Below are 19,606 nucleotides of genomic sequence, written 5' to 3'. Positions count from 1 at the left end.
GTGTTTTCTAACACCATGTTCACAGACTACAAGCATCTTTTACCAGATAACAAAGAAAGCCACGTTGGTAAAGTCATCTCAGCTGTGCAGGAACTTAAAAAACTTTGAAACTGTCCCATGTGAGAAGAAGTTTTTCAGTCGTCGATATGAGCAAACAGCGAGCCGGCTTCTGATTCTGAACAGTATTTGTTCCTAGAGATGTGCCAATATTTAGTTTAAGGGCAGACAAAGATCTTTTTGTGGCTGATAAATATATGATAACTGATAATATTATTCTCAAGAATGCAAATGCAAATAGGCAAAAAGAAATGCTTAGACTGTTCAGACTGACACCATAATTTCACCACAACTACAATCAAAAATACATTTAATGCATGCTTATTTTCAATAAACCAAACAACTAACTGATTTTTAACACAACAACTGGCAGATTATGTGACAATGAAAATAGTCACTAGTTGCACCACTACTTAGTCTACTGTTCAAAAGTTTGGGATCATTTAGAAATGTCCTTATTGTTGAAAGAAAAGCAGTGTTTTTCAGTGAAGATACCATTAAATGAATGATAAATCCAGTGTAGACATAGTTAATGTGGTAAATGACTATTGTAGCTGTAAACAGCTGATTTTTAATGGAATATCTCCATAGGGGTACAGAGGAACATTTCCAGCAACCATCACTCCTGTGTTCTAATGCTACATTGTGTTAGCTAATGGTGTTGAAAGGCTGATTGATGATTAGAAAACCCTTGTGCAGTTCTGTTAGCACATGGATAAAAGTGGGAGTTCATGGAAACATGAAATTGTTTGGATGATTCCAAATGTTTGAACAGCAGTGTGTATTTTTAGTGTATTTCAACTATATTTTTATTATGTTTTACTATATATTTACTATATTTTTACAATGCTTTGATTTTTTTTACTGTATTTTACTTATAATTTTTACTACATTTGTACAATATTTTTGCTGCATTTTTACTATATTTTTTACTATATTTGTACTATATTTTACTGTATTATTATATTTGTAATGTATTTTACTATATTTTTATTATATTTTTTCTATACTGTTTACTGCATTTTTACTATATCTTTACTGCATTTTTCTATATTTTATTGTATTTTTACTATTTTTTACTGGATTTTTATTATTTTTGGTGTTTTACTATATATTTTCGATATTTTACTGTATATTTCAGTGCATTTTTAATATTTTTACTGTGTTTTACTATATATATTTTCTCTATTTTTGCTAAGTTTTACAATATTTTGACTGTATTTTTGCTGTTTTACAAGATTTTTACTGTATTTTAACTACATTTTGACTCTACTTTGCGATATTTTATTGCATTTTTACTATATTTTACTACATTTTTATTACATTTTTTTCTTTTATTATATTTTTACTGTATTTTAGCTATGTTTTACAAGTTTTTTACTGTATTTTAACTATATTCCGACTGTATTTTTTCAAATTTTTTTACTGTATTCGTACTGTTTAGTTCATGTCTGTTGCTAATAGCAATTAGAAGTGGACTAATATGGGCAAAGCTCAGCTGACAACCAGCATTAGCAGCTCTCTTAGGATGTGTGTGTTTGTGTGAGAAACGCAGCATATGGCCAGCCCAGTGGAGGATCAGTGAGGTTTTCATTTCACTCTCGATTAATGCATCTCTACTTCGGCTCTGACAGGACACGCTACTCCCAGCTAATCCTGTGCGATGGTCGTCCAGAAGGGGTTAACGCTGATGGTTTAACTTGCAGAAGGTCAGAGGTCATACCAGGCTGACGGTGGTCCTCTTAGCTGCACAGAGTCACCTCAGGGCACAGGTTCATGTTCACGGCTTCACAAACTCCCTCTCTGCTGATCTACTGGAGATGGGATCAGCCGGGGCCTCCAGATAACACACCACATCAGCTAAGCAAATATTACGATCAAAATTCATGCAAAAATGGCGAGCAGTCTGGCTTTATCTCCTCAGAGTTGTTTAAAAAAAGCACATTAATCCTTCTTCTTGCCACGTTCTCTGCTCTCATATTGTTCTCCGTTATCCTGCTGAACCATCCGTCGTGTTTACAACCTCACACTCACTTATCATGCCATCATCAGTCTAAATTACATTTTCTAACTGCTATTCAAGCTTAAAACAGTCACATTTCAGCAGAACCAGAGCCTGGCCCAGGGCGCTAACACATTTAGCGGGTAGCTGTTGACTCCCCTGATGAGATTTCTCCAACAGATTTGAGGTGACTTTCCGATCTCCAACATGACCTTTAAGATAACGATTAAGACTGACTTAGCAAGTATTTCTGCTTTTGTTCCATTCGCTGACTGACATTACAAAGCAGCACCGACATGCATATACATATTATAATCTAGATATAGATCATAACTTCTTACATTTATGAATATTCTCAGAATTTTTTACAGAAATGCAAAACTGCATTACCGTCAAGCTGAAAACAAAACCCTTAGTGTCACATTTGAAACCAGATTTTGTCCACAGACTTACTTCAGCCACTTGTACGTTTGATAACCCAATGAGCAGACTGCCCCAGTCCATCTCTGAGCAAAGACAGAGAATCTGTTTAATGCTGTCATCTCATAATTAGCTACAAGTGGAGGAGACGGCTGATGTATACGACTGTTAGCTAGTGAGAAAATCTTCAATTAGTATTACAGCTATATTTAAATAGAACAGAATGATAGACTGAATGACAGAACGATAGAACAACAGAATGACAGAACGATAGAACAACAGAATGACAGAACGATAGAACAACAGAATGACAGCTAGAACGATAGAACGATAGCTAGAATGATGGACAGAAAATAGAACGATAGCTAGAAAGACAGAACGATAGCTAGAACGATAGAACGATAGCTAGAATGATAGACAGAAAATAGAACGATAGACTATAGATAGAATGATAGAGCGATAGAATAATAGAACGATAGAATGAGAGAATAACAGAACGATAGAACAATAGATAAAACGACAGACAGAAAATAGAATGACAGAATGATAAAACAGAACAATAGATAGAATGATAGAACAACAGATAGATAATAGAACGATAGCTAGAAAGATAGAAAGATAGAAAGAACGATAGAACGACAGAACACTAGCTAGAATGATGAACAGAAAATAGAACGATAGCTAGAAAGATAAAAAGATAGAACGATAGCTAGAATGACAGAAAGATAGAACGATAGATGGAATGATAGAAAGATAGAACGATAGATGGAATGATAGACAGAAAATAGAACAATAGACTATAGATAGAATGATAGAGCAATAGAATAATAGAACGATAGAATGATAGCTAGAATGATGGACAGAAAATAGAACGATAGCTAGAACGATAGAACACTAGCTAGAACGATGGACAGAAAATAGAACGATAGCTACAAAGATAGAACGATAGCTAGAACGATAGCTAGAACGATAGCTAGAACGATAGACAGAAAATAGAACGATAGACCATAGATAGAATGATAGAGCGATAGAATAATAGAACGATAGATAGAACAATAGATAAAACGACAGACAGAAAATAGAATGACAGATAGAATGATAAAACAGAACAATAGATAGAATGATAGAACGACAGCTAGATAATAGAACGATAGATAAAAGCATAGAATGAGAGACAGAACAATAGATCAACAGACTGTACTTCATTAGCCCAGAGGAATACAGTTTTCTTAGTCAGAACTGTGAAGGTGAAACTCTACATTGGCTTTTCTCAGACGGTTCATTCTGCACTACATGCTCCAGCCGACATAAAGGAAGGAGCCCTCGGGAGGGGAACAGGTGAGGTGAAAGCTGAATGCAGTGGAGTGTGTTTAATTACCACACCTGTCTTTGAACAAAACACCCACTCACTCAAGCAAAACACCAAGAAACGCACACACAGAACCTCTCAGGACTGCTTCAAATTAGAAACCAACTTTTCCTTTCCCTTTCTCCATACGCTGCAAACTAATCCACCCAGAGGAGTCATTTAATCCTTCCTGCTAAAGCAGCCGATGGCCTCAGTCAATAACAATAAAACGGCATTTGCTTCCAATTTAACTCTCAGTGACGGTAAACAACAGTTAGTGAGGCGTAAAATCGCTGCTTTAACTCGTCACTCTGCTGGTTTTAAATGATGTCAAACAAGCTGAGAAAATTCTTGGCGTTTCAAAAATGAAAAACTGAAACAATTACACTTGACGTTTTATGGGATGTAAACAGCTGGCACTCCCTTTGCATTAGGATTTGGCGTCGGCCTGTGAAGCCACATACTTCACACACCGCTGCCACCCTGACCCACCCACTTAGAACGCATCAGTATGAACGTATGCACAGTTCATGTATGTAGAAGAGTCAGAAACGAGCATTTCTCACATTACAAGCTTCAGAATAATCCAGATAAACACACAAACCATCCTGTCACCTTCCTTCAGTTGTTCTCCCAATGATTCTTAAGATGCATTTGACTCGAATCAAACAAATATCGAGCCCGAGGCAGGTTTCAGCACCTCTCGCTCCATCACATAAACACACAATCTCAAAATAGGATTTCACACTTGTGCTGCAACGGAGCCGAGATTCACCGAACAAGTCCAGGAGCAGAGTCGTGTTCGATCGCCAAGGTGCTCAAAAACAATCAACCGAAGGAAATCTCCTCAACGAATCAATTGGTCACGGGGGAAAAAGAAATCTGCCCTGAGAACACCATCTGCTGGCCTTAGTAGTCTAAATGATGTCTAAATCAACACAAAAGCGGCTATTTGCTGCTTATTAATCATTTCATCCCAGCTATTTTATACTGAAATATTTCCTGATCCTTGCATAAGATCTGTTCAGGAACAGAAGACGGACAAGTTTAGACAAGCCAGCTGTTTCCAAATGATCCGTCATGAGGGCTGAGATGTGATAAACAAACCTCTGCTGGCAAAGTTTATGGTTGTTCTAGAGGATCTGTTTTCACAAAATCCAGCAGATTCACTGACAAGGTGTCGATTAGTTTGACCCCAACTTGGAGCAATCGTTCATAAATATTCTATAGGTTAGACGTAGCGGTAAAGTTGAGAAAACGAAGGGTTTTACTGCCTATTAAAGTAACACCAGCCATCGTCTAATCAAACTCAACTTTGTCCAGGTTCCACATTCAGACCAGTTTGATCTGCATAATAATAACCTATAAATAATACCAAATATTTCCTTTGATTTAGTGTAAAAAGTACATTCTGAAAATGTTCATGTGACATGAGGCAAAATAAGAGACAAAAAATTAGGCAAAAAGTTAGAAAGCGACAAAAAATAAGACATAAAACGACAAAAACGAGAAACAAAATCATGAGACAAATGACAAAAATCAGACAAAAACAACAAAAAGACAAAATATTATAAAAATGAGACAAAACGATAAAATTAGACAAACGACACGAAAAAAACAAAAAAGTGACAAAAAATTAGACTAAAAAGAAAGCGACAAAAAAAATGGACAATGACAAAAAAATGACAAAAGCGAGAAACAAAACAACAAAAAGATAGACTATCAACACAAGCCAGACAAAAAGGAAACACAAAACGACAAAAAACAATGAAACAATGAAAGCAACACACAAAATGACAAAAACATGACAAAAACATGACACAAACGACAAAAGTCAGGAAAAAAAACAAAAATAAATAAAAAATACAAAAAGAGACTCAAAATGACAAAAATGAGACAAAAAATTAGAAAGCTAGAATGTGACAAAAAATGGAAAACTGACAAAAAATAGACAAAAACAAAAAAATGAGGAACAAAATTACAAAAACATGAGAAACGCGAAAAGTCAGACAAAAACAACAAAAACAGACAAAATATTACAAAAATAAGACACAAAACAACATTGAACAATCTATTATTTTACTTTATGATCAAAACAACTTATGGTCTGGAAATTATTTTAAATTTATAGTTTTACTAATTTATAATCTGCAGTTAATGTCTTCTCTGGAGTTTTTCCACTTTGAGGGCCGGATTGGACCCTCTGGAGGACCACTTTTGGACCACGGGCCTCATGTTGGACGCCCCTGGTTGTAGAGCTAAATATCTGGTTATTTGTGGCACTAATCGAGCCAACACAGTAAAACAATGAGCCTTTTCCAGTTTCCTGGATGTGCGTTGAAGTGTAACCTCTTCCACATTTTCCTGGGTTTGGCTTTGATGCTGCGTGTCCCGCCATAAAAGCAGCACGAGCGTGAAGCTAAGTGGACGTCTATTCACTCATTCCTAATGCATATAACACGGCTAATGTCCTTAGCAGTTACAGACGTGGTCACGGTAATGGTTTCCTTTAGGTCGGACCTCGGTGTGTGTGTGTGTGTGCGTGGTGTGTGGCACAGCTGGGCAGCCGTGGTCCAGGAATGCAGGAATCCTCACTTCCTCCGTGAATGCGGTTGTGTGTTTGTCCTATTGTTTCGCAAGGAAGACGTTGGAGCAAAGAGCGGCAGTGCAACACACACACACACACACACAAAACCAGGTGATTGTATCGCCGCATGCATCGACACACAGATGGCCGAAGAGTCACAATTAAAGCCGCCGGTCCGCAACCATCCTGTTTTTGTCACTGTTCCTCCAGTTGTTTGCTCACTGAAGTGGACACACAAACCCTAGTCTGCATACACAAAAAACTCTAAAGCAGGGGTGTCAAACTAGTTCTAGTCCAGGTTCCACATTCGGCCCAATTTCATCTCCAGTGACCAGTAAAACCACAGCATAATAATCTATATATAACCACAACTCCTAATGGTTCCTTTGTTTTAGTGCAAAAATGTACATTCTGAAAATGTTCATATTTAATGAATTATCTTTTTACAAAACATATAAACAACCTGAAGTTTGTTCAGAAAAATAAGTTCAGTTTCATCAACATTCATCCTCAGTTTATCATTTCCACATTACAACTTCCAGATCACAGAGTGTCTACAAAGAAACACAACATTTAGTCACCTGGAACTGAACTACAGAGGATTTACTTTATGATCAAAACGACAAAATGTAGACAAAAGAACACATAAACAAGACAAAATATTACAAAAATGAGGCCCAAAATGACAAAAGCGAGATACAAAACGACAAGAAAGTAGACAAACAACACAAGTGAGAGATGACAAAAATCAGAAAAATAATGACAAAAATCAGAAACATAACAAAACCTGACACAAATGATAAGTCATGGAAAAACAACACAAACAAGCCAAAACATGACAATAATGAGACCCAAAATGACAAAAAATAGACAAAATGAGAAAATGACGAGACAAAAAAATGACGAAAAAGTTCGAAAGTGACAAAAAATGGACAAACGACAAAAATTAGACATAAAATGACAAAAACGAGAAACAAAACGACAAAAAAGCAGACAAACACAAGCGAGAGAAAAGGAAACAAAATGACAAAAATCAGAAACATAACGACAAAAACGATAAAAGTCAGGCAAAAACAAGACAAAACATGACAAAAATGAGACACAAAATGACAAAATGAGACAAGTGACAGACAAAATAAGAGACAAAGAAATTGACAAAAAGTTAGAAAGTGACAAAAAAATGGACAAACGACAAAAATTAGACAAAAATGACAAAACTGAGAAACAAAACGACGAAGGTCAGACAGATAACAAAAACACAACAAAATATTAGAAAAATTAGACACAAAATGACAAAAGAACAATCTAGTATTTTACTTTATGATCAAAACAACTTGTCAGGGTCTAGAAATTATTTTAAATTTATAGTTTTACTAATTTACAATCTGCAGTTAATGTCTTCTCTGGAATTTTTCCACTTTGAGGGCCAGATTGGACCCTCTGGAGGACCACTTTTGGACCACGGGCCTCATGTTGGCCAACCCTGCTCTAAAGCAAAGCGAGGCTCCTGAAGTCCTCTCTGGCAGCAGTTTGGATATTTAGTCCCCGTCTTTGGCACTTGGGGTTTTTGTTCTCCAAGTGCGACTCTTGCACCGTGCAGGAATTTGTCCCTGAGCCCATTGAAAACCTGCATAGTTCCTCAGCAGTTAATAACAGCAGACAGAACCAGACGTACCGGTAAAAATAGCACAGTGACTGAGCATTCAGGCAGCACACTATTCAATCTGCTTTCTTTATTAATGTCAGAAAGTACAAAGTGTTAAAGCCTCAAAAGTGAAGACATAGCATCGCCTTCCTGCATGTGACTGAATAGTTTCAGTGTAGATCTACTTTGATGGATAAATTAGGATTTCAGCATTAATACGTCTTGTCTAAACTTTATTTTCTGTATTTTACGAAGAGTAATGTGGAATATTACTGTGGAAGAGGTTACACTTCAACGCACATCCAGGAAACTGGAAAAGGCTCATTGTTTTACTGTGTTAGCTCGATTAGTGCAACAAATAACCAGATATTTAGCTCTACAACCAGGGGCGTCCAACATGAGGCCCGTGGGCCAAAAGTGGTCCTCCAGAGGGTCCTATCCGGCCCTCAAAGTGTAAAATTCCAGAGAAGACATTAACTGTAGATTGGAAATTAATAAAACTATACATTTGAAATAATTTGTAGACCATGACAAGTTGTTTTGATCAGAAAGTAAAATACTAGATTGTTCTTTTGTCATTTTGTAATATTTTGTCTGGTTTTTGCTGTTTTTTTTGGTCTGACTTTTGTCGCTTTCTAACTTTTTGTTTGTTTTATCTCTTATTTTGCCTCATGTCATTTGCCTCATTTTTGTTATTTTTGTCTCGCTTGTGTGTTTTTGTATTAACTTTGTCACTGAGTTTTGCTTTATTCATTGTTTTGTGAAGCGTTTTTGTCTTTTCTTCGTCTCGCTCGTGTTTGTCTATTTTTTTGTTTTGTTTCTCGTTTTTATCATTTTTGGTCTTATTTGTGTCATATGTGTAATTTTTTGTCTTGTTTTTGTCATTTGTTCATTTTTTGTCGCTTTGTAACCTTTTTGTCATGTTTTGTTTCGTGTTGTCTCATTTTTTGTCTCATTTTTGTAATAGTTTGTCTTGTGTTATTGTTTTTTGTCCGATTTTTGTCATTTTCATCATAAAATCCTCCATGGTTCAGTTCCAGGTGACTAAATGTTATGTAATGTGACACAGCAAATGGAATTGGACGTGTTAACTGTCTGATTGTGAAGGTCTGACAGTAGTGAGAAGTGTGAGTTTTATTTCATTGTTTTCTTAATTGTTATTGTATTAGCACTGTTATTTATTAATGTTATAGGGACTGCAGATGGAAACTAGCTAATAAGCTATAATCTGGTGCAGCACATCTCTGACTCATGTGAGCTTAATGTTTCTGTACATTGTCCCTTAAATAAAGACTAAACTAAATGTTGTGTTCCTTTGTAGACACTCTGTGATCTGGAAGTTGTCATGAGGAAATGATAAACTGAGGATGAATGTTGATGAAACTGAACTTATTTTTCTTCAGAAATTTGAGGTTGTTCACGATGTTTTGTTTAAAAAAAAAAAGTTCCATACATGTGAACATTTTCAGAAAGCACTTTTTTGCACTAAAACAACAGAAGATTTTGGAGTTGTGGTTATTTTTCATAGAACCTGAACTAAGATGACTTTGACGCTCCTGGTGTAAATAAATGACCATGCCAGCGTAGTTTGCAGTATCTTCAGTAAGGGTGTGTCTGGTTATTTATAGGGCAGTTAAACCATGTTAATAAAGGTCCAAACAAAACCCTGCAGCTTCTTTGGCTCCTGGTATTAAATACTTAATGACTAATAAAGTGTCAGACGCTTCCTGGTATGACGCTTCTCTGCAACACTAAAGACACAGTGGTGTGACGTCTAAGGCCTTCCCCCATCAACAAACAGACATATTTACAGCTCCGAGTGGCTGGATTTCAACCAGAAAAGCTCCACTCAGCAGGTTTAGCTCTGCTGCTGTCAGTCACCACACCTGCTTCCTCTTTAAACCACATTAAAGCTCATTAAAGGCCGCTATGAAAACAAAGCCGCTGTCACCTGTTAATGTGGACTTCTCTGTGTGTTCATAGACAATTATTTGTTCTACAAGGACACAGGAATAAACACAAAGCAGCATGTTGCTTTAATTGTTCATAATTTACTGCACTTTGTTTTATAGTTTTTGTTAATAAGCTTTACTAGACCGTAACATTTTTGAGCTAATTTTTTTCTGAGCCAAACTCGCTCAAATGCAAACCTACTAAAACTTCTTTCTGGATGGAGAGAAATCCTTGATGCAAATGATTTTAATTAGAATATTGTTATAATGTGTTATTTTTGAGCAAGATTGACTGGTCAGTTTTTTGGTTGATAAATGTTTGGTTAGATCAGGAGGGACAAAAGCGTCCCTCCAGAGAAGACATTAACTGCAGATTGTAAATTAGTAAAACTATCAATTTAAAATCATTTCTAGACCATGACAAGTTGGTTTGATCAGAAAGTAAAATACTAGATTGTCCATTGTTCTTTTATCATTTTGTGTGTCATTTTTGTAATATTTTGTCTTGTTTTTGTTTTTTTCCTGATGTTTGTCTCATGTTTTTGTTATTTTGTTGTTAGTTTGTCGTTTTCTGTCTAATTTTTGTCATTTTGTCGTTTTTTGTCACTTTCTAATTTTTTGTCTCATTCTCGTCATTTTGTGTGTCATTTTTGTAATATTTTGTCTTGTTTTTTCCTGACATTTTTCTCATGTTTTTGTTATTTTGTTGTTAGTTTGTCGTTTTCTGTCTAATTTTTGTCAATTTATCGATTTTTGTCGCTTTCTAATTATTTGTCTCATGTCATTTGTCTCATTTTGTCTCATTTTCGTCATTTTGTTTCTCATTTTTGAAATATTTTGTCTGCTTTAGTCTTTTATCGTTCGATTCACATTTTTGTCATGTTTCTCGTTTTGTGTTTCCGTTTTGTCCGCTTCTGTTTTTTGTCTGATTTTTATCATTTTGTGTCTTGCTTTATTCATCGTTTTGTGTATCACTTCTGTTTTGTTTTGTGCTTGTGTCATTTTTTGCCTCAACTGTGTCATCTGCGTAACTTTTTGTCGCTTTGTAACCGTTTATGTCAAGTTTTACGTCCTGTTCTTGTTTTATTTCAAGCCGTTTGTTATTTCGTTTCTTGTGTTTGTTAGATTTTGTCTTATTTTTGTTGTCTTTTGTAAAGTAAAATACTACATCATTCAGTTCCAGATAGCTGTGACTAAATGTTGTGTTCCTTTGTAGACACTCTGATCTGGAAGTTGTAATGTGGAAATGATAAACTGAGGCTGAATGTTGATGAAGCTGAACTTATTTTTCTGAACAAATTTCAGTTTGCTCATGATGTCTTATAAAAAGGTTGACTTTTTTGCACTAAAACAAAGAGAAAATGTGGAGTTGTGGTTATTTATAGGTTATAATGCTGTTCAGTCCACTGGAGATCACATTAGGCTGAATATGGAACCTGGTTTGACACTCCTGGTCTAAATGCTGCTAAACTGTCCACAGGAGCGTTGCTTGCCCCTTACTTGAAATCCAAAAATACCCAGACGGCTGGCATGTTTCTAAAGCACACACTGCTCCTGAAATTGATGAACTGATCTCTGCAGCGTCGCCGCAGGAAAACAAGCGGATCTACAACAACACAAGTCATCTTGTTTACTGGAAAATACTCGTCTTCCAGAGCGAGGGCATCTGGAGCGGGGTTTTGTGGGTTCAGAGCAACATATTTAGATGATACTGCCATTTATCTAATCTGTCTTGAAGCGGGACCGTGAAAGGAAAGCTCCTCCAATCCGTCCACATTAAAGTGACAAATCAATACAAATGGTATCCTGAAGACCGGTGGGAGAAAGCTGAGCTCATCCATGTCAAATGTGCGTTCTGTTTGGTTTATCTTTGGTTTGTAGCATCACACAGCGGTCCTACTGGTAAACAGAAGCATGCCGAGTGCAGTTTAGCGGCATCGCGTTACTGGAATTCTGAAGGTGGAGGTTTATATCGAATTAAACTGTTGCTTTCTGAAGGCATTTCAAGCCACAGACGGTGAGAAAACAGGATCAGGATCATTTAATGGTCTCACCTGTAATACAGTCATACTGTACAGTTTTTGGTGATTTTTGTACAGTTTTTGAGTCATTTTGGACAGTTTGCAAGTCATTTTAGACATTTTGAGTCGTACAGTTTTTGAGTCATTTTTGACACTTTAGGTCATTTTTGGACAGCTTTTGACTCATTTGGTACAGTTTGGGTCATTGTTGTACAGTTTTGGGGTCATTCTGGACAGTTTTTTAGTCATTTTGTACATTTTTAGTCATTTTGTACAGTTTTTGAGTCATTTTTGGACAGCTTTTGACTCATTTGGTACAGTTTGGGTCATTGTACAGTTTTTGAGTCATTTTGGACAGTTTTTTTTAGTCATTTTGTACATTTCTACAGTCATTTTGGACAGTTTGCAAGTCATTTTAGACATTTTGAGTCGTTGTACAGTTTTTGAGTCATTTTTGACACTTTAGGTCATTTTTGGACAGCTTTTGACTCATTTGGTACAGTTTGGGTCATTGTTGTACAGTTTTGAGGTCATTCTGGACAGTTTTTTAGTCATTTTGTACATTTTTAGTCATTTTGTACAGTTTTTGAGTCATTTTTGGACAGCTTTTGACTCATTTGGTACAGTTTGGGTCATTGTACAGTTTTTGAGTCATTTTGGACAGTTTTTTTTAGTCATTTTGTACATTTCTACAGTCATTTTGGACAGTTTTTGAGTCATTTTGTACAGTTTTTTTAGTCATTTTGTACATTTCTACAGTCATTTTGTACAGTTTTTTTAGTCATTTTGTACATTTCTACAGTCATTTTGGACAGTTTTTGAGTCATTTTGTACATTTCTACAGTCATTTTGTACAGTCTTTTTTAGTCATTTTGTACATTTCTACAGTCATTTTGGACAGTTTTTGAGTCATTTTGTACAGTTTTTTAGTCATTTTGTACCTTTTTACAGTCATTTTGTACAGTTTTTGAGTCATTTTTGGACAGCTTTTGACTCATTTGGTACAGTTTGGGTCATTGTTGTACAGTTTTGGGGTCATTCTGGACAGTTTTTTAGTCATTTTGTACATTTTTAGTCATTTTGTACAGTTTTTGAGTCATTTTTGGACAGCTTTTGTAAACTCTATTGTCATTTCTTCTGCTTTGTGTCATTTCATCTCATATTTCCTTCATTAGTTTTCTGTTTCCACAGAGCAGTGAAGAGACACTGAATGCTGTCCTCTCTAATACAGAGGCAGCAGGGTGGCTTTCTTCCAGTATCGATGCATGGATAATGATTTGTGTCAGGAACAGTAAATCACGTGTCATGTTATTTACACTGGACTGAACGATGAGCAGTGCTCAGCTTGTACAGGCAGATATTTCAGGAATCTTGCAATTGGCATTATTAATCAAACTGAATGATGTAATTCAAAGTGTGACACACTAAAGAACTGCATTGTCTCTTTTAACTAAACAGCCTCAGGGTTATCTGTAATAACCTGTCTCACCTTCCCTTTAGGGGTAACTCAAGAATTTCATTAGTCTGAGCGTAAATGGAGAGTTGTTTAACTCCCAGGACTCTAATCCTGGTCCTGAGGGAAATACTGGAATCTTTGGCATGAAATGACCCAGTTTATTAACATTACCTATCAGCATGTAATAATGGCAGCTTAAAAATGACAAGTTTCTGCCTCAGAATAACCAGAGATACCCCTAGGAGCAAAGTAAACGTGTGATCTGGTGGTCAGAAGGCCTGTCCCGCTATCAGCCGACCCTCCTCCTCGGGTTTCTGACAGATTCAGACAGGGAGGCCCGGCTACAAACAGAGGAGAAAACAAGCTAGCAGAGTTCATGCTTTGTTTCCTGCTCAAACATTCCTATCCAAGCCACACTTTTTCACACAGTGGTAGAACCAAATATAGGCATCGATGAGGTTTACCAAGAGCCGCGGTGCTCAGAAGCACATCCTTTAATCCTGAGGTTTCAGGTCTGAGCGCCGTCCTCCAGCAAACCCCCGTTAGCATGAACTGGAGCATCAGCTGCACTGTCATTTCACAGTTTTATACTAAATTAGCCACATCGATGGATAAATATGCAATCAGCAACTTTGTTTTTAGCATTTTTTTTTCATAAAGTCATTTTGTACAGTTTTTTGAGTCATTTTGTGCAGTTCATGTCATTTGGGACAGTTTGAGTCATTCTGGACAGTTTTTGAGTCATTTCGGACAGCTTGAGTCATTTTGGACAGCTTGAGTCATTTTGGACAGTTTTTGAGTCATTTTGGACAGCTTGAGTCATTTTGGACAGATTTTGAGTCATTTTGGACATTTTGAGTCATTTCGGACAGCTTGAGTCATTTTGGACAGTTTTTTTTAGTCATTTTGGACAGCTTGAGTCATTCTGGACAGCTTGAGTCATTTTGGACAGTTTTTGAGTCATTTTGGACAGCTTGAGTCATTTTGGACAGTTTTTGAGTCATTTTGGACAGTTTGAGTCATTCTGGACAGTTTGAGTCATTTTGGACAGTTTTTTTTAGTCATTTTGGACAGCTTGAGTCATTCTGGACAGTTTGAGTCATTTTGGACAGTTTTTTTTAGTCATTCTGGACAGCTTGAGTCATTTTGGACAGTTTTTGAGTCATTTTGGACAGTTTGAGTCATTCTGGACAGTTTGAGTCATTCTGGACAGTTTTTTTTAGTCATTTTGGACAGCTTGAGTCATTCTGGACAGTTTTTTTTAGTCATTTTGGACAGCTTGAGTCATTCTGGACAGCTTGAGTCATTTTGGACAGTTTTTGAGTCATTTTGGACAGCTTGAGTCATTTTGGACAGCTTGAGTCATTTTGGACAGTTTTTTTTAGTCATTTCGGACAGCTTGAGTCATTTTGGACAGCTTGAGTCATTTTGGACAGTTTTTGAGTCATTTTGGACAGCTTGAGTCATTTTGGACAGATTTTGAGTCATTTTGGACATTTTTGTAAGTTAAATTATCGTTTTTTTCTGCTTTGTATCATTTCGTCTCATACTTTCCTTCACTATTGTTCTGTTTCCACAGAACAGCGAAGCGATGAGGATGGAAATTAAGTAAACATGTAATTAGTTAAATATCTACAGCATGGGGAGCCTCCATTTGTTCCAGTGTAACACACTGCAAACAGGTTGAATCCAGGTATTTAAATTATTGTAAAATACATAATCAAAGACATATAACTTTAATGATGCGCATTTTTGTGATGCATGTCATTTAGGACAAGCTTTGCGTCATTTTGAATTTTTTTTTAATTAATTCTGGTCAAAATCTGAGGCCAGACATTGAATAGTAGAATGTTTTCCCCGGCTATAATCGTTTGTAAAAGGCACAGCAGTGCACATTAATCAGCGGTACATTGTTTGTGACAGGTTTGGCAATCGAGTCGGCCACGAGCTGCCAGCCTGCTGAACATATTCTGTCGGACCTATCTGTCTGCAACACGGCGAGATACTGAACTTAAATTAGAAACAAGATTAGCTGCATGCAAAACACACCAAAAAAAGGAAGAAATAATGACATATACTGGCGAGTTTTTGACTTAAATGGAAGCTCTGCAACCCAAAAAATGCTTCACATCTCTACTTTTTAGGATTCCTGCAACTGCCATGAAGAGCCTGGAGGTTAACCAAACATCATCTAGCCCTATTAAAGTATTTAATGAATTTCCAGCCAGCCAGAAGCCTCTCCCTCACACAGCAGTTAAATTAAATTCCACAACAGAGCGCCTGCTATGCAAACAACTACACAACCAACAGAGTCCATGTGTTTACTTGCATAACTCGACTGTTATACTGTAGGGGGCTGTTGTGCAAATCAACCAGGTATGTGGCTAGAATCCTCAAGAATCAAAACCTACAGTAATTTAAGCGTGCATCTGTTGTTTGTGGCGCTCAGCTGTGGATTTGCAGTTATCTCATCCTACATGATGCTGTTTGTTTTCATATTTCTGCAGCTTTTCTTCACAGTTTTCTGCCATATTATAAATTTTGCATGATATCTAAGTGCCTGGATTTGTTTCTACATTGCATTTTACCAAACTGCAGTATGTGATTAGAACTGCAGGTGCTTAGTGTTGCATATAATAAACATTATGATAGGCGATGGGCTGCAGTTCAGGAACTGCCTTCAGTTTGGATCCAGGCTGTCTGCTCCCAGCGCTGGGCCTTGGCAAAATGTGGGATCAGAAGATAGCAGCTATAACACGACCTACATCACATATAGGCACAGAAATGTACACTGTAGTTCTTTAATAACTATGACTACTTGTTAAAGATGTTAAAAGGTGGACAATAGCAGCAAAATGTGCTAATATTCGTGTTGTTGTTGTAGCTCGCTTTAGCCGGAGTGTTTCTCCAGGCAGGCAGCTGTCAGTCCCCGTCGGGACTAAACGGAGACACTTTCACCTAAATTTAGCCAAAAAGCCTGCAATATTACGATAAATTATAAAACTATTAGGTCGTCTCTGCTTCTTGTACATTTAGCAAACCCCTGCTTGTTGACATGCTGCCGCTGTGTTCCCCGAGAAGCAGCTAAACGCCTGGTTAGCTTCGGGATGCTATCCGGTTAACCGCGGTTGTTGTCGGACAGCTAGCGGCTAAATGTCTATTATCGGACACGTCTCAATCAATCTCTGACATGAAACCGCAGCTATTTACCACAATATCCACACGCTGACCTCAGGCCAAAGCGTGTAAACAGGCACGCATTCGTAGCATTTACTCATTATTAGGAAGACAATAAAGCAAATGGGATTTCTGCTTGACAAAATCAAATTTAACGTAGGCGCCCGACAAACGCTTTACAGTCGCTGTTAATGTTAGCTATGATTATTTCGTCTCAAACGGGCATTCTAGCAACTAAAATCCACTTCCATAAGGCAAACCAGGATGGTCATGGTGTTAGCAAAAAGTCGCGGAGAGAGGCCAAAAACAATAACAGCCACAAACCATCAGCCAAGTGCAACCTCGGCTCTGTGTCCGATAATGGAATCACATGTCAGAGAAGCAGATTAAATACTGCACCAGTAAACATCAAAACAGAAACATGGAAGCAACTACATATCAGAAGTGATTTAATGGCAACTACATACAATTTTCTGCTATTATGACACCACTAAAACAAGCAAGAACTCCATGAATTACTGTTTTGACGTCTAACGACTCCGTGTCCGAGAATGGAAGCACGCCACTGCTTCCCTCACTGCAGTTTTACCTTGTACACATCTCCGTATGTGCCGCTTCCTATCCTCTGGATCAGCTCGAAATCCTCCTGCGGATTTCGCCGGGACAGGTCGACACTGGAGTTCATCATTTCCACGGCCGATTACGGCGCCAGTAGCGCACGGTTGACGAACCCCGACGGCGTTAGAAACCAGATAATTTAAGAAAAACATACGGCGTCAGAAAATCCCAGCCCGAATCCACTGTAACTCCAACATGGCTTCCACTGCGCATTGAGCATGCGCAATGGACATCATGGCGTAGCCCCTCCATGGTGTCTGAGGAAAGAGATGGAGCTGCTGAATTGAGAGCTGTTTTTATTAAGAATACGACTTGTAAGGAAACTAAATTCTTCTGAAAAATAATTATTTTTACCATAATGTTCATTTATGAAGCTAATATTAAAAAAATACCACATTAAGACACAGTTATTTATAACTAAAAAACCTGCTGTGATTTCACAATTGGACCCATACACAAAAACCACCTGTGCAGATGGCTCAGATCTGGAGTACCTTGGTCTCTCGCTGGACTCTTCACTCTCTTTCATTCCTCGCATCAATATTCTACAGGTTAAAATCAAATCTAAACTGGCGTTCCTTTACATACTCTGCCAAAAACACCGTTGTGAAGATGAACATCCTCCCAATGTTCGACTAAGGCAATGTCACCTATAAGATGTCCCCTAAATGTGCTCTGAACAGGCTTGATGTCCTCCATCACTTAGCCATCCGTCTTGCTACTGGTTGTGACCTGTTCAAATTGGTCCAAAATGATGAGAAACAATTCAAGCGGACATAAAACTTGTTGAAAATCACAAGAAAATTGTCTAAAATGACTCAAAAATTGTCTGAAATGATTCGAGAATTGTCCAGCTCAATATATATTTTTGGGACTTTTGAAGTCCATGGGATATATATTGCATACATTTTTGTTAAAAGTAAAAAAAAATTAATAATGTTTTTATGTTCATTATGATCATGTCTTTATAAATTCTACAATTATTTATTATGGAAACAATCATTTATTTTAAAAAATGACTGGATATCACTAAAATGTCAATTAAATAACTGTCTGAATTCAATAACAACCACCTTCTAATTAGCTAAACAATAAAAAAAAAGGGAGCTGATTCAGAAATTGTTTTGATTGTGTTCTTTTTACTGAGTTGAGATACTAGTGACAGATATTTCTTTTTTGATAATATATCCAATTTTATATGAAAAATAACAAATTGTATTTGTGTCCCAGAAATCATTTTCAGCTAAGTTTCTCATTATAAAAACACCTCTCAAGGAAGTGTGTTAATTCCAGATCTCCTGACCTGCTCATTTTGTTTCTTTTTTGATCATTTTCAGTCCATCTTGTGGGCATTTCAGGTTTTTTATGGTCATTTTGTACATTTTTGTGGCCGTTGTCAGTCTGCTTGTGATCATTTTAGGTGTTCTTGTGGTAATTTTGTAATTTTTTTGTAGTTATTTTGTGTGTCTTACATAATTTTGTGTCTTTCTATGGTAATTATCTGCCTCACTGATGGGTTGGTCCTTCCTTTACACCAGGCGACTCCAGCACTGGCTTACTGACACCTCAACACCTCTTCAACCTCCTACAGCTCTCCCATAACAACGACCACCTGAGGTCCAGTGATTTCACAACACTCTCCATCCCCGAGGTTCACACCGTCTTTGGCAATCAATTGGAATTTCCTCCAACAATCTCTGAAATTGTCATCTCTTCCATCACTTTACATGTTTTAGCAGAAACTGCAACTGACCCCCTGCTGACCGTTGGACTGCTAGCATTAATTTAGGCTGGTTTTAATCTCTTTTTAAACATTTGCACGTCCTTTTTTGTATATGTGTTGTTCATTTGTTATCTTTCTTCCTCTTGGGGTCATCACTGTAAATGAGAAATTGTTTTCAATTGATCTACCTGGTAAAATAAATAATTATTATTATTTCAAGAACTATAAAAACAAAGGCATTTCTTTCTAATCTGCACGGGCAGCAAATAATTGAGTTTGCAGCTATGGCTTACTAAGCTCCGTATGGCCTTGTCTGGCCCCTCATGGTAAAACTGGGCTAAGCAGGGCTGAACAGTAGCAGATGGCAATAGTGAGTCAATGGGGTCCCTGTTGTGGGCACAACAAAGCTCGCACCACTAAAAATTTACATTTGTGTCAACAATAGGTAAAAGCCAACAATTAATCGGTCCCAATTATGCCTCTAGATGAAGCCATTCTACTCACAGACCATCCATCCACGTCATTGGTGCATTCAGGTACACTCGGACAACAAAGTTGCGTTCATGAGCGTCGGAAATCGGACTATTAGTAATGTAAATT

General features: G+C 37.1%; 1 protein-coding gene across 8 annotated transcripts in view; it reads right to left on the bottom strand.

The window, feature by feature from the left end:
* LOC110954147 (mitogen-activated protein kinase kinase kinase kinase 3) overlaps positions 1-17,507 on the bottom strand; it is a 68,619-nt gene extending 51,112 nt beyond the window's left edge. For 5 of the 8 annotated variants that reach the window (XM_051959831.1, XM_051959836.1, XM_051959837.1 and 2 more), the window contains exon 1: positions 17,255-17,506. In XM_051959831.1, coding sequence (XP_051815791.1) covers positions 17,255-17,353 — 99 coding nt within the window. In that variant the 5' untranslated portion in view covers positions 17,354-17,506. Of the gene's footprint in view, positions 1-17,254 lie in introns of all 8 variants that reach the window. The other 3 variants (XM_051959832.1, XM_051959834.1, XM_051959835.1) reach the window with 1 other exon arrangement.
* Between the last annotated feature and the right edge of the window lie 2,099 nt (positions 17,508-19,606).

This window comes from Acanthochromis polyacanthus, chromosome 15, assembly GCF_021347895.1.
Source record: "Acanthochromis polyacanthus isolate Apoly-LR-REF ecotype Palm Island chromosome 15, KAUST_Apoly_ChrSc, whole genome shotgun sequence".
Taxonomy (NCBI): domain Eukaryota; kingdom Metazoa; phylum Chordata; class Actinopteri; family Pomacentridae; genus Acanthochromis; species Acanthochromis polyacanthus.
Note: the sequence above shows the minus strand (reverse complement) of the source record. Positions and strands in the feature narration are given on the sequence as shown.